The sequence below is a fragment of the Ranitomeya variabilis genome, chromosome 5 (genome assembly GCF_051348905.1).
Source record: "Ranitomeya variabilis isolate aRanVar5 chromosome 5, aRanVar5.hap1, whole genome shotgun sequence".
NCBI lineage: Eukaryota > Metazoa > Chordata > Amphibia > Anura > Dendrobatidae > Ranitomeya > Ranitomeya variabilis.
Genome location: NC_135236.1, coordinates 268091510 through 268104195, shown reverse-complemented (window position 1 = coordinate 268104195; position 12686 = coordinate 268091510). Strand labels below are relative to the sequence as shown.

Below are 12686 nucleotides of genomic sequence, written 5' to 3'. Positions count from 1 at the left end.
GAAGTCTTGGAGGCGATTGGGTGAGGAGCGAATAAGCGTGGAGGAGAGGAGGAGGTCTTGGGAGGACCGGAGAATACGTGAGGGAAGATATTGAGAGATTAGTATGGAAATATATGGAGGAGAAAGGTTATGGATGGCTTTGTAGGTCAGTGTTAGTAGTTTAAACAGGATACGCTGGGAAATTGGGAGCCAGTGAAGGGATTTGCAGAGGGGAAGCAGGAGTGTAGCGAGGAGAGAGATTAATTAGTCGGGCAGCAGAATTAAGGACGGACTGGAGGGGTGCGAGAGTGTTAGAGGGTAAGCCACAAAGGAGGATGTTGCAGTAGTCGAGGCGAGAAATGATGAGGGCATGCACAAGCATTTTGGTAGAGTGAGGGTTGAGGAAAGGACGGATTATGGAAATATTTTTGAGCTGGAGGCGACATGAGGTGGCGAGAGCTTGGATGTGCGGTTTAAAGGTTGCTCCGAGGCAGCAGATTACCGGGATGGGGAAAGTGTGAATTCATTTATTGTGATATATAGATCAGGTAGGGAAGGTGTGCGAGATGAAGGAAAGATAATTAGTTTGGTTTTGTCCACATTGAGTTTGAGGAAGCGAGAGGAGAAGGAAGATATGGCTGACAGACACTCTGGGATTCTGGAGAGCAGAGAGGTGACATCTGGGCCAGAGATGTAGATCTGGGTGTCATCGGCATATAGATGGTTCTGGAAGCCATGGGACTTTGAGTTGTCCCAGGCCAAGGGTATAGATTGAGAAGTGAAGATGTCCTAGGACAGAGCCTTGGGAGACACCAACAGAGAGGGGGCGAGATGAAAAGGTAGTATGAGAGTGGGAAACGCTAAATGTGCGGTTGGTGGGGTATGAGGAGATCCAAGATAGGGCGAGGTCTTTGACACCAAAGGAAGAGAGGATCTGTAGTAGGAGGCAGTGGTCAACTGTGTCGAAGGTAGAGGACAGGTCTAGAAGGAGGAGTATAGAGAATTGTCTGTTAGCTTTGGCTGTAAGTAAGTCGTTCGTAAGTTTGGTCAGGGCAGTCGCAGTGGGATGGTGGGGACGGAAGCCAGATTGTAGGCTGTCGAAGAGAGTGTTAGATGCAAGGTGAGAGGAAAGTTCAGCGTAGACGTGCTGCTCAAGTAGTTTGGAAGCAAATGGGAGCAAAGATATGGGGCGATAGTTGGACATAGCGCTTGGGTCAAAGGATGGCTTTTTGAGGATAGGTGTGATTGTGGCATGTTTGAAAGCAGAGGGGAAGGTACCAGAAGTTAGTGATAGATTGAAGAGATGGGTTAGGGATGGGATTAATGTAGTGGTGAGGTTGGGGAGGAGGTGGGATGGGATGGAGTCAAAAGCACAAGTGGTGAGGTGTGATTTGGAGAGAAGATGAGCAAGCTGTCCTTCAGTGATTTTGGAGAGGGAAGTTATGGGGTTAGGTCATGGGTCTGGCATACAAAGGGGTTGTGGTGGTCGGACAACAAAGACTTGCCTTGTTTGGTCTATCTTATTTTTGAAGTGTGTGGCAAAGTCCTCAGCAGAGATTAAGGAAGTCGGTGGGGGCGGAGGAGGGAGTTAAAGGTTTTGAACAACTGTTTGGGGTTGTGGGATAAAGAAGATACGAGGGATGTGAAATAGGCCAGTTTAGCAGAGGTGAGAGCTGATTTGAATGCGAGTGTTGCTTGTTTGAATGCAGTGAAATCATCTTGCGAATGCTATGCAGATGAAATGTACTCTTATTTTCTTTGGTTTGTTTTTTTATTAGACCATACTCAGGATCATTGTTCTGGGTATCTGGGATTATATTGAAAACAAAGTTGAGGTGAGTTTTCTCTTCTTTTTTTTTTTTTCTTTTTGGTGTTTCTGACAAACTGACTGGCATCATTCTGTTACAAGAAATGGTTCCCTAAGTAAGTCCACATCCATGTACAGACCTTTTCTCTGGGCTATATTCTAATCTCTGGGTCTTAAATTGCATAGGACCAATAATGCAGGATTTTTTTTTCTTACGGTTTCAATAGTATTTGTGTACTCAACAGGTATTGGATGGAGCTGTCATTATTCTCTCACTTGCTCCTATGGTGGCATCTACAGTAGCCAATGGACCCAGTAGTCCATGGGATGCCATCAGTCTCTTTATTTCTTTGAGGATTTGGAGGGTGAAGAGAATTATTGATGGTAAGTGACATTTTATGTTTTGTAATTTTGAAGCTATTTGGTCGAAAATACTTTTAACAATCATTCTTCCTTCCCTTATTTTCTATAAAATTATTTCCAACAAGCATTTACTTATTTTACAACTATATTTTTACTTCTTAATACTCATTTGCTAATGTGCTACAATTCTTATTTTCTGGGTGTTTATAGCAACCCCTCTTTTTGTACAATTGTGGCTGGAATAGGATCTTTAACTGAACACATTTCACTGTGGCTAAGTGATCGTCTGCAGCCTGTGGTCAAGGAGGCCCAACTACGTAAATGATACCAAAGAGCTTCTTCTACACCTTATTGCCACATAACTTATCCTTGGAGGCTTTAGCATTTCATTGTCAGCAAACATAGCAATTATCCTAAGAACGTATGGTCTTGTATACGGTCTGTTACATGTTGTTGTTTTTCAGAAAAATATCTTCATTTTGGCAAGTGATTTGTAAATAGAAAGTTGCCCATTGGGGGTGAAATTCTTGAGTTCAGTGGCCAACCACTATATGGCTTGTTGGTAGACGAGTCGTCTCTCTATATTCTACCATCAACACGTGCTTGGATAACATCAAGTGCTATGGTCTTTACATAGATAATCTCAGTAGGAGAATTGGGAACAAACCTCACATTTTGTCTAGTATTTGAATGATAGTTAAATTTAGACTTTACCGTATAACAACATGACGACCATGCATCTCTTCTTGCTAAAATTCTACATCCAAAAAGATGGTCTAATTAAAAAAACAATTACATAGAAAACCAGTTAGTGGGAACACTATTCACCATGCTGAAAATTGCCATCCAAAACTTACAGCTAGGAATATGCCAATTAGTAAATTTATTCAAGCCTAATGTGTTTGCGCAGAAAACTCTACTTGTGAAAATGAATACAAAGTTATTTTCAATAGGCTTGGATAATGTGGGTATAGGAAAAAGAATTGAAGTAGAGCTAAAGACATTAAATATCTCAATACTAAATCTAACAGACTTTAAAAATTCAATAATATCTTTTCTACTCCATTTAGTATGAAAATATTTCTACTTTTCTACTACTTCTTTCCATTTGATTTATCACACATTTTGAAGAACTGCATTACATAAACCATGATTTCATCAAGTCTGTACACTCCACATTCTGATCCTTAACATATACATAGCTTACTACTTAAGGATCTTTTCCTTATGCCACACTGAGATGTGATGTACTGTATATACTAGAGTATAAGCCGACCTGAATATAAGCTGAGGCACCTAATTTTACCATAAAAAAACTGGGAAAACCTATTGACTCGAGTATAAGCCATATATGCATTGTCTCATCATACCCATCCTGGTAGGCATGGCTCCCTCATCCCTATCCTGGTATGCATGGCTCCCTCATCCCTATCCTGGTATGCATGGCTCCCTCATCCCTATCCTGGTATGCATGGCTCCCTCATCCCTATCCTGGTATGCATGGCTCCCTCATCCCTATCCTGGTGTGCATGACTCCCTCATCCCTATCCTGGTGTGCATGGCTCCCTCATCCCTATCCTGGTGTGCATGGCTCCCTCATCCCTATCCTGGTGTGCATGGCTCCCTCATCCCTATCCTGGTGTGCATGGCTCCCTCATCCCTATCCTGGTGTGCATGGCTCCCTCATCCCTATCCTGGTGTGCATGGCTCCCTCATCCCTATCCTGGTATGCATGGCTCCCTCATCCCTATTCTGGTATGCATGGCTCCCTCATCCCTATCCCTGTATGTATGGCCCTCATCAGAGAAAAAAATAAATAAATATATATATATATATATTCTCACACACAATATTTCCTCATATTTTCTCTAAAGTACCTATGTGAATTGCAGTCATTGTTATTTTCCAGTCATCTACTATTCTAGTATAATTGCAATGTTTTGGAACAAACTGCCTATGAAAACAGTATATTTAAAAAAAAAAAAAAAAAAAAAAAAACACTCAAAATGCATGTTCCAAATTATTATGCACAGCAGAGTTTTCAACCTTTTTTTTTTATTTTGAACAAAAAAATGGTCAATTGTGAAGTTATAAGCATTATCAGCTTATTACAAAATGAGATCAAACAGTTTTCAAGTGAAAACTTTATTCTAGGTGATGTTACATTTGCACATAGGACCCCTTGTTCGAAAGAAGCTTCTGAACTCTCTCGTCCATTGAATTTTGTCAGTTTTTGGATGGTTTCTGCTTCAATTGTTTTTCATGTGGACAGAATACTCTCCCAGAGCTGTTGCTTAGATGTGAACTGCCTCCCGCCATCATAGACACTCCTTTTGATGATGCTCCAGAGGTTCTCAATGGGGTTGAGGTCAGGGGAAGATGGTGGCCACCCCATAAGTTTGTCCTCTTTTATGCCCATAGCAGCCAGAGATGCAGATGTGTTTTTTGCAGCATGAGACGGTGCATTATCATGCATGAAAATGATCTTGCTGCGGAAAGCACGGTTCTTCCTCTTGAACCATGGCAGGAACTGTTGTTTTAGAAACTCCACATAGATTATGGAGTTCATCTTTACCCCTTCAGGGATCATAAAGGGGCCGACAATCTCTCTCCCCATGATTCCAGCCCAAAACAGTACTCCACCTCCTCCTTGTTGGCGCCTTAGCCGTGTTTTCATGGGGTGTCCATCAACCAGCCATCCTCCACTCCATCCATCTGGACCATCGAGAGTTGCACGGCACTCATCAGTGAACAAAACAGTTTGGAAGTCAGTCTTCATGTATCGTTTGGCCCACTGGAGCCGTTTCTGCTTGTTGCAGTGGATAGAGGTGGTCGACAGGATGGCTTACGCACAGATGCAAACCTCTGAAGGACCCTGCATCTTGTTGTTCTGGGGACGTTGGAGGCACCAGCAGCTTCAAAAACTTGTCTGCTGCTATGACAAGGCATTTTTGCAGCTGCTCTTTTAACCTTACGCAATTGCCTGTTGGAAAGAGTCCTCAATTTTTCCTTATCAGCATGCACACGTGTGTGTTGGGAATCAGCTACATACTTCTTGATTGTGCGATGATCACGATGAAGTGTCTCGGCAATGTTGATTGTAGTCATGCCTTGACCTAAATACTCCACAATTTGTTGCTTCTCAGCAGCCGACACATCCTTTTTCTTTCCCATTTTGGCAAAAAATGTAGGCTGCTCAATAATGTGGAACAGCCTTTTTAAGTAGTCTTGCCTTTATTTGGACACACCTGCCAAACTAATTTGCACAAGTATCTGCAATTGCTTTCAGTGATATAAAGAGCCCCCTGACACACATCACCATCAATGAGTTTAAATGACAAACAAAAAAATTCTAACCTTATCACTCCTAAACTCTTTGTGCATAATAATTTGGAACACAGTGTGTGTGTATGTGTGTATATGTGTATATATATATATATATATATATATATATATCTTGAAATCCTTCTTGCCTTCCTGTGCTCCGATGCCAGCAGCTGGTTTATGCTTGTAAGCAGCGTATGGCAGTGACGTCATGTGCTGCTTACAAGCAGAGGACAGCTGCTGTGCCAAAATACTTGTTTCTCTCCACGCTGGGACTATGTGCGTGGAGGGCAGTGAGTATTCATGGCTGTTTAATAGCGTGCACAGTAGCAGCACCCACCGGCTTCATGCAGTGGCCGGGCGATCACATGTGCCCGCTACTTAAAGGAATGAATATTCACTGCCATCCACGCCCATGGTAGAGGAGAGAAGTGAATATTCATTCCCTTAAGTAGCGGGCACACGTGATAGCCTGGCAGCTGCAACTACTGTGCATGCTGTTAACCCCTTCGCGACTTGTGCCGTACTAGTACTGCACAGGTCGCTTCTCTCCCTTTGATGTGGGCTCTGGTGGCATCCGCGGGTGTAATCGCAATCCACCCGTGGCTATTAACCCGTTAAATGCTGCTGTCAAAGGCTACTTTCACACATCAGGTTTTTTGCATCAGGCACAATCCGACGAATGTTGGAAAAAACTGATGCGACGGATCCGTTTTTTCAAGGCATCCGGCTAGCATAACTAGATTATTGGCTAAAAAAAAAATTTGGAGCATGCTCAGTTTAAAAAAAAAAAATTGAATCCGGCGCCGGAATCCATCATTTTCTGGATCTCGCACCTTCTGGCTCCCATAGGCTTCCATTCTAGCAAACAGCCGGAAGCGCCGGATCCGGCGCTTCCGGCTTTTCCGCCGGAGACAACGTTGCTATGGACGTTTTTTGCAGAAATCGGAAACGGCAGATTTTCCGGATCCGGCGAAAAACAGACGAAACGCAATGTCATCCGGCGCAATCCGGGACCAATACAAGTCTATGGGAAAAAAAACTGATCCGGCAGCAACATTGGCCGGATGCGGTTTTTTTAAATTTAGCCGGATTGAGCCTGACAGCGAAAACCTGATGTGTGAAAGTAGCCAAACTCTGACAGCGGCATTTAACGCGCGCTTCCCGCCATCGGGCCTGAAATCCGCCCATCGGTGACCCAATCACGTGATCACGGGTCACCGATGGGTTGGCATGACAACCAGAGGTCTCTTGGAGACCTCTATGGCTGTCACTCCTGGCTGGGTGTGAGCACCGCCTAGTGGTCGGCGCTCATAGCAAGTGAGGTATTCTGCTATATACAGTTGATCTGATCATCGCCTGTATGTAGCAGAGCCGATCGGGTTATGGCAGCTTCTAGCCTCCCATGGAGACTATTGAAGCATCCTGAAAGTGAAAAAAAAAAGTTTTTTTTTAAAAAATGTAAAAGTTTAAATCACCCCTTTTGTCCCATTCAAAATAAAATAATAATAAAAAAAAAAATCAAACATACACATACTTGGTATCGCTGCGTTCAGAATCGCCAGATCTATCAATATAAAAAAATTAACCTGGTTGCTAAACGGCGTAGTGAGAAAAAAAGTAAAAATGCCAGAATTACGTTTTTTTTGGTCGCAGCAACATTGCATTACAATGCAATAACGGGCGATCAAAAGAACGTATCTGCACCAAAATGGTACCAATAAAAATGTCTGCTCGGTGCGTAAAAAATAAGCCCTCACCCAACCCCAGATCATGAAAAATGGAGACGCTACGGGTCTTGGAAAATGGCGTAATTTTTTATTTATTTTTTTTAGCAAACTTTGGATTTTTTTTCGCCACTTAACCCCTTCATGACCGTGGGATTTTTCGTTTTTCCGTGTTCGTTTTTCACTCCCCTCGTTCCCAGAGCCATAACTTTTTTATTTTTCCGTCAATTTGGCCATGTGAGGGCTTATTTTTTGCGGGACGAGTTGTACTTTTGAACGACATCATTGGTTTTACCATGTCGTGTACTAGAAAACGGGAAAAAAATTCCAAGTGCGGTGAAATTGCAAAAAAAAGTGCAATCCCACACTTGTTTTTTGCTTGGCTTTTTTGCTAGGTTCACTAAATGCTAAAACTGACCTGCCATTATGATTCTCCAGGTCATTACGAGTTCATAGACACCTAACATGACTAGGTTATTTTTTACCTAAGTGGTGAAAAAAAATTCCAAACTTTGCTAAAAAAAAAAAAATAATAATTGCGCCATTTTCCGATACTCGTAGCGTCTCCATTTTTCATGATCTGGGGTCGGTTGAGGGCTTATTTTTTGCGTGCCGAGCTGGTGTTTTTAATGATTCCAATTCGGTGCAGATATCAGAAATCAGGTGTGCTGTGAGCGCCGACCACAGGGTGGCACTCACAGCTGCCGGCGATCAGTAACCATAGAGGTCTCAAGGACCTCTATGGTTACAATGGAGAAGCATCGCCGACCTCCGATCATGTGACGGGGGTCGGCGATGCCGTCATTTCCGGCCGCCCGGCCGGATGCGGTAGTAAAATGCCGCTGTCTGCGTTTGACAGCGGCATTTAACTAGTTAATAGCGGCGGGTGAATCGCGATTTCACCCGCCGCTATTGCGGGCACATGTCAGCTGTTCAAAACAGCTGACATGTCCCGGCTTTGATGCGGGCTCACCGCAGAGCCCTGCATCAAAGCAGGGGAGCTGACATCGGACGTACTATCCCGTCCGAGGTCAGTAAGGGGTTAAATAAAAAAAGAACCTAGACATGTTTGGTGTCTATGAACTCATCAATGACCTGGAGAATCCTAATGGCAGGTCAGTTTTAGCATTTGTTGAACATGGTACAAAAAAAGTCCAAAAAAGGTGGTGAAATTGCACTTTGAATTTGTTTCCCATTTTTGAGTACATGATATGGTAAAACCAGTGGAGTCGTTCAAAAGTACTTGTCCCACAAAAAACAAGCCCTCACATGGCCATATTGACAGAAAATTAACAAAAGGTATGGCTCTGAGAAGAAGGGGAGCAAAAAGCAGAAACTCAAAAAAGAAAAAGGGCAAGGTCTCAAAGGGGTTAGAGTCTTGAATATTTGTTTCTCTTTAGCCGCCGGCTCCTACCTCCTGTGACCCTTCGCTCCCCCTCTATCTTGTGGGACCCTCATTCGCGTATAAGCCGAGGGGGGCTTTTTCAGCATAAAAAAATGTGCTGAGAAACTCTGCTTATACTCGAGTATATACAGTATGTAAATCCTGAAAGAAATCAAATGACCATTAAAACAAATATAACTGGTACAATTTCCAATATTAATTAATTTATACATTGCAACACTATGCCTGTTCTTTACGCCATTTATTGCCAATTCTTGGAAAAAAAATTAAAATAAAAACACGTCAGAACACATTTATGGATCCCATCCACAAAATATAGTTCCAAAACGATCATTATCAGGAGCCTTTAAACGTTTCTTGGAAAACTCATTCTGTAAATCTAGTTTCCAAGTACAGGTAATGGGAATCATCAGTGCTCAATCATCAGTGGTTTTCAGCCGGGACTGTCGCATCTTGCTCACCTCCATCTTTCACAGCTAGTCTTTTAACCAGGGCTCTTTGCACACCCTGTCATGAGCTGTGTGCTTATTCTAATGTCTTTATGTGTAAATACAGGGATAGCAGTGTGGACTCCAGAACAATGATGGCTAAATGTGTTATAGCAGAGTTTGTGATGGGCTTTATAGTTTTACTAATACTACAGCTCTATTCACCAGAGCGGTCGCTCAGGAAGGAGAGCCCGCCCTGCTGGAAATCAGTCTGTAAAGAAACTGTAAGGAGATTGCATTGCTTAGGGCTGCTCAAGAGACAGCTTGAGAATGCGCCTTTATTTACTCATTTCTTTCTAGTAATGAACCTTTCTACGCCATCTTTTTCCTTTTCACCTTTTGGCCACTTCTTTTCCTCTGATATATCAGTGAATAAAATGAATAAAGGCTATAAGAACCCGCAGTGGTTTGAAACGCATCACCTGTTATGCATCGTTACTAGGGATGAATGAATAGCTTCGGATAACCCTTATCTGAATAGCTATAGCACTTCCCGAATAGCTGCCTCGGGAACCCGGACACCTGGAGCACACGGAGAGCCTGTGTGTTATGATTATCACACAGCCGTGACACATGCAGCTGCCGGGCACCTGATTATCGGAGTGCTCCGTGTATCCGGGTTCCCACTGCAGCTTCTTCGGTAAACATTACAGCTATTTGGATAAGGAGTTGTCCGAAGCTATTCGCTCATCCCTAATCGTTAAACCTTATTCTCTGCTTTTCCATCTTTCTGTGATGTTGATGGGTTTTAACTGTTTTTCTAAATAAAGGTGCGATTTTTTTTTTTTAAAAAACATTTCTGGCCATTCTGGATAGCAATTTAATTAACCAGAACCTGTGTGTGGTATACGTTTTTGTCAAGGGGAGAAATGCAATGTAAACAACTGTAAATGAGTGACATTGTGCACTGCTATGAGATGATTGGCTTAAATTCCATATTTCAATATATTTACTACTTATAGCTTGCACAAGATTTCATATAAAAATTTTTCAAATTTGGGAAACATTTCCGATATATTGTCCTAGCACTGATTTCTCTTGCCACTTGAACTAGGGTTCCGGTTTTGGCCCTTTCAGTCCCTATTATGCAGACTGACCCTGCCTGTATTACATCCTTAGTGAGGGGTGTCAAGCCCTATGTTCCTGATGAGATATGTCTCATTCCCCTGATGAAGCAGCTACTGAGGAAATGCATTGGGAGGCACACGGGGTCAGTCCAGGTTTAAAGGTGTCTTTAGCCATTAATGTCCCTCACATCTCAGGCAAATTTGTTTTTATATTTTAATTTTTTTTTTTTACACCTATTGTATATTTAATAAAAATTTATATTTATTGATTTTGAGAAAAACCCTATCTTTGTGCTTTTTCTGTTCACATCTCGCACAAATTCAGAGATTGGTGAAAGAGATGGGATTTATTTATCAATGTTAATGACATATGTTTAATTTAATCACTTTTAATATTGTGAAGAATTAAGTATGCGAACATCCTTATATATCCTTGAATACTGTCTGAGCCCACACACAGCCCTCATATTCAGTATGAGCCCCATAGCCTCCTATATAGAGGGTGAGCCCCCACATAGCCTTTGATGCTGGGGAGGGCATGGTGTGGACTGTGGGCCACTGTATCAGCCCTTTGGCTGGCTCTGTCACATACGGCCATCTGGCTGTTCCAGTCCGGCCCGCGGGCCACAATTCGCCCGGGTCTGACCAAAACTATACTACAAGTAGTATTTTTATATGGGGCTACGTTCCCTACCTACATGTGTGAGTGGTTTAATTAGTGTTTTGGGGGTGATGGATTCCCTTTAAACATTGTATATTAGACATATAGAAGTTAAAGACTACACATCACAGGACAGTTGCAGATTATAGACTGCTTACATCCACTGCAGATCACAGTACCAGGGAAGGTGATAAGATTCTCCATATCTCGGCTGCACACTGCAGTTTTTTGGTGTGGAAATTTACATGAGTGGAACACATGGAGATTAGGCGACATCTGCCGTGGGATATGTTCTGGTAAGTGTCTAACTATCCTAACATACATGTGTAACTCCTTCTTGCAGCTTATGTCTTACCTGTAAAAGTGGAGATGGAGATTGTGATACAGCAGTATGAGAAAGCCAAGCTCATCCAGGAGGAGCAGTTGGAACGACTTACACAAATGTGCCAAGAGCAAGCGGTGTGTTGTGATTTTTTTTTTTCCCCCTCTTTCATAAAATCTTCATCACATATGAGAGCACCGTTACAGTAATATACGTGTGCTACTGTACAATTCTTGCATTTGTGTTAAGAAAGAAACACACGGTCATTATGTAAGACGTGGCGATTTCTAGTGATTACACCACTAAATTCCAATCTTTTCATCCAGCTTGTTTTTCATTTCCACTTTGGAGTTCACATTATGTACTAAAATAATCAGTGGAAGCAAGGATTGCATTTTGATTTTCTAGCACTAGGTGGCGACACTTTACCGGTTACAGATATGCAGTGAAGACATTCAACAATTCTCCAAGTGATCTTCTAGTATATCATCTGTAAGGGTCAATCCACACTACTTTTGCAGTGTACGTCTGTGAAAACTCCCACTTTATATGTCGGACGTGTTCATAGAACCCTAATTACCTGTTGTTTTTTGGCTAATATATGTCAATATTGATGCTGTGGATTCTGAATCGGAGCTAGTTTTGGGTGGCATCTGAGTCGGTAATAATATACTGACTCCAGTTTAAAAAAATATTATCCAATGTAAAAATCTTCTAATGATCAAATTTCATTGGAATTTAGAAAAGTATAGAAACATTAATATAAATGAATTTTTTTTATGTTCTCTCAATCTAAGCCTCACAGTGACGCTAAAGTATATATACCACTCTGGATCCTTTTTATAATCTATTTTTATTTTATTTAAGCTCTCAGACCGTTTGAGTGACATGCTACTGAAGGACAGATGTGTGTGGTCAAGTTTGAGTTATATGTTTGGAAATCCTTCTTACTTATTCCAGCAACATACTCGGCAAATGCAGTGTTAATCCACTTTTACCAGTGCATATAACATGAGGTCACATTTCCAGAAAACAAAGCTCATCCTGTATTTGTCTTTATTTCCCTAGTATTCATAAAGTACAATTTCTCATACCGATATCTGTCATCTTCTCGTTTCCTAGTTTGAAATTCGGCAGCTAAGAGCGCACCTTGCGCAGCAAGACCTGGATCTGGTGGCCGAGAGGGAACGAGCCTTAAAACTCCCACATGAGCTACAGAACAAAAACGGCCGCTTCATGGTGGTGGGAGGAAGAGATTCTGATGAGGAAGCAACCGAAAATCTCACCGAGCTGTCACATGGTGAGTGCACAGTATAGCAATTCCTTGTAGTGCACACATTTATTACATTGATAGAACTGATTGTCCGCCATGGTCCTGAGGATGTGATTTGTTAACGGAGAGGGCCAAGGAGGATCGATGTGGGACCAGCGGAAAATTAATAAGATAGTTTCGTATTTTCCTGTTTTTACATTCTTGTGCTATAAACCTGCTGTTGAAGCCTGAAAAATCCTTCCGTAGTTTATTCACTCTGTCATCAGTTTT

General features: G+C 42.1%; 1 protein-coding gene across 5 annotated transcripts in view; it reads left to right on the top strand.

Annotated features, from left to right (window-relative positions):
* TMEM266 (transmembrane protein 266) overlaps nt 1-12686 on the top strand; it is a 46150-nt gene that overhangs the window by 14842 nt on the left and 18622 nt on the right. For all 5 annotated transcript variants that reach the window (XM_077264255.1, XM_077264257.1, XM_077264259.1 and 2 more), the window contains 4 exons: nt 1758-1814; nt 2032-2170; nt 11165-11280; nt 12266-12443. In XM_077264255.1, coding sequence (XP_077120370.1) covers nt 1758-1814; nt 2032-2170; nt 11165-11280; nt 12266-12443 — 490 coding nt within the window. The remainder of the gene's footprint in view (nt 1-1757; nt 1815-2031; nt 2171-11164; nt 11281-12265; nt 12444-12686) is intronic.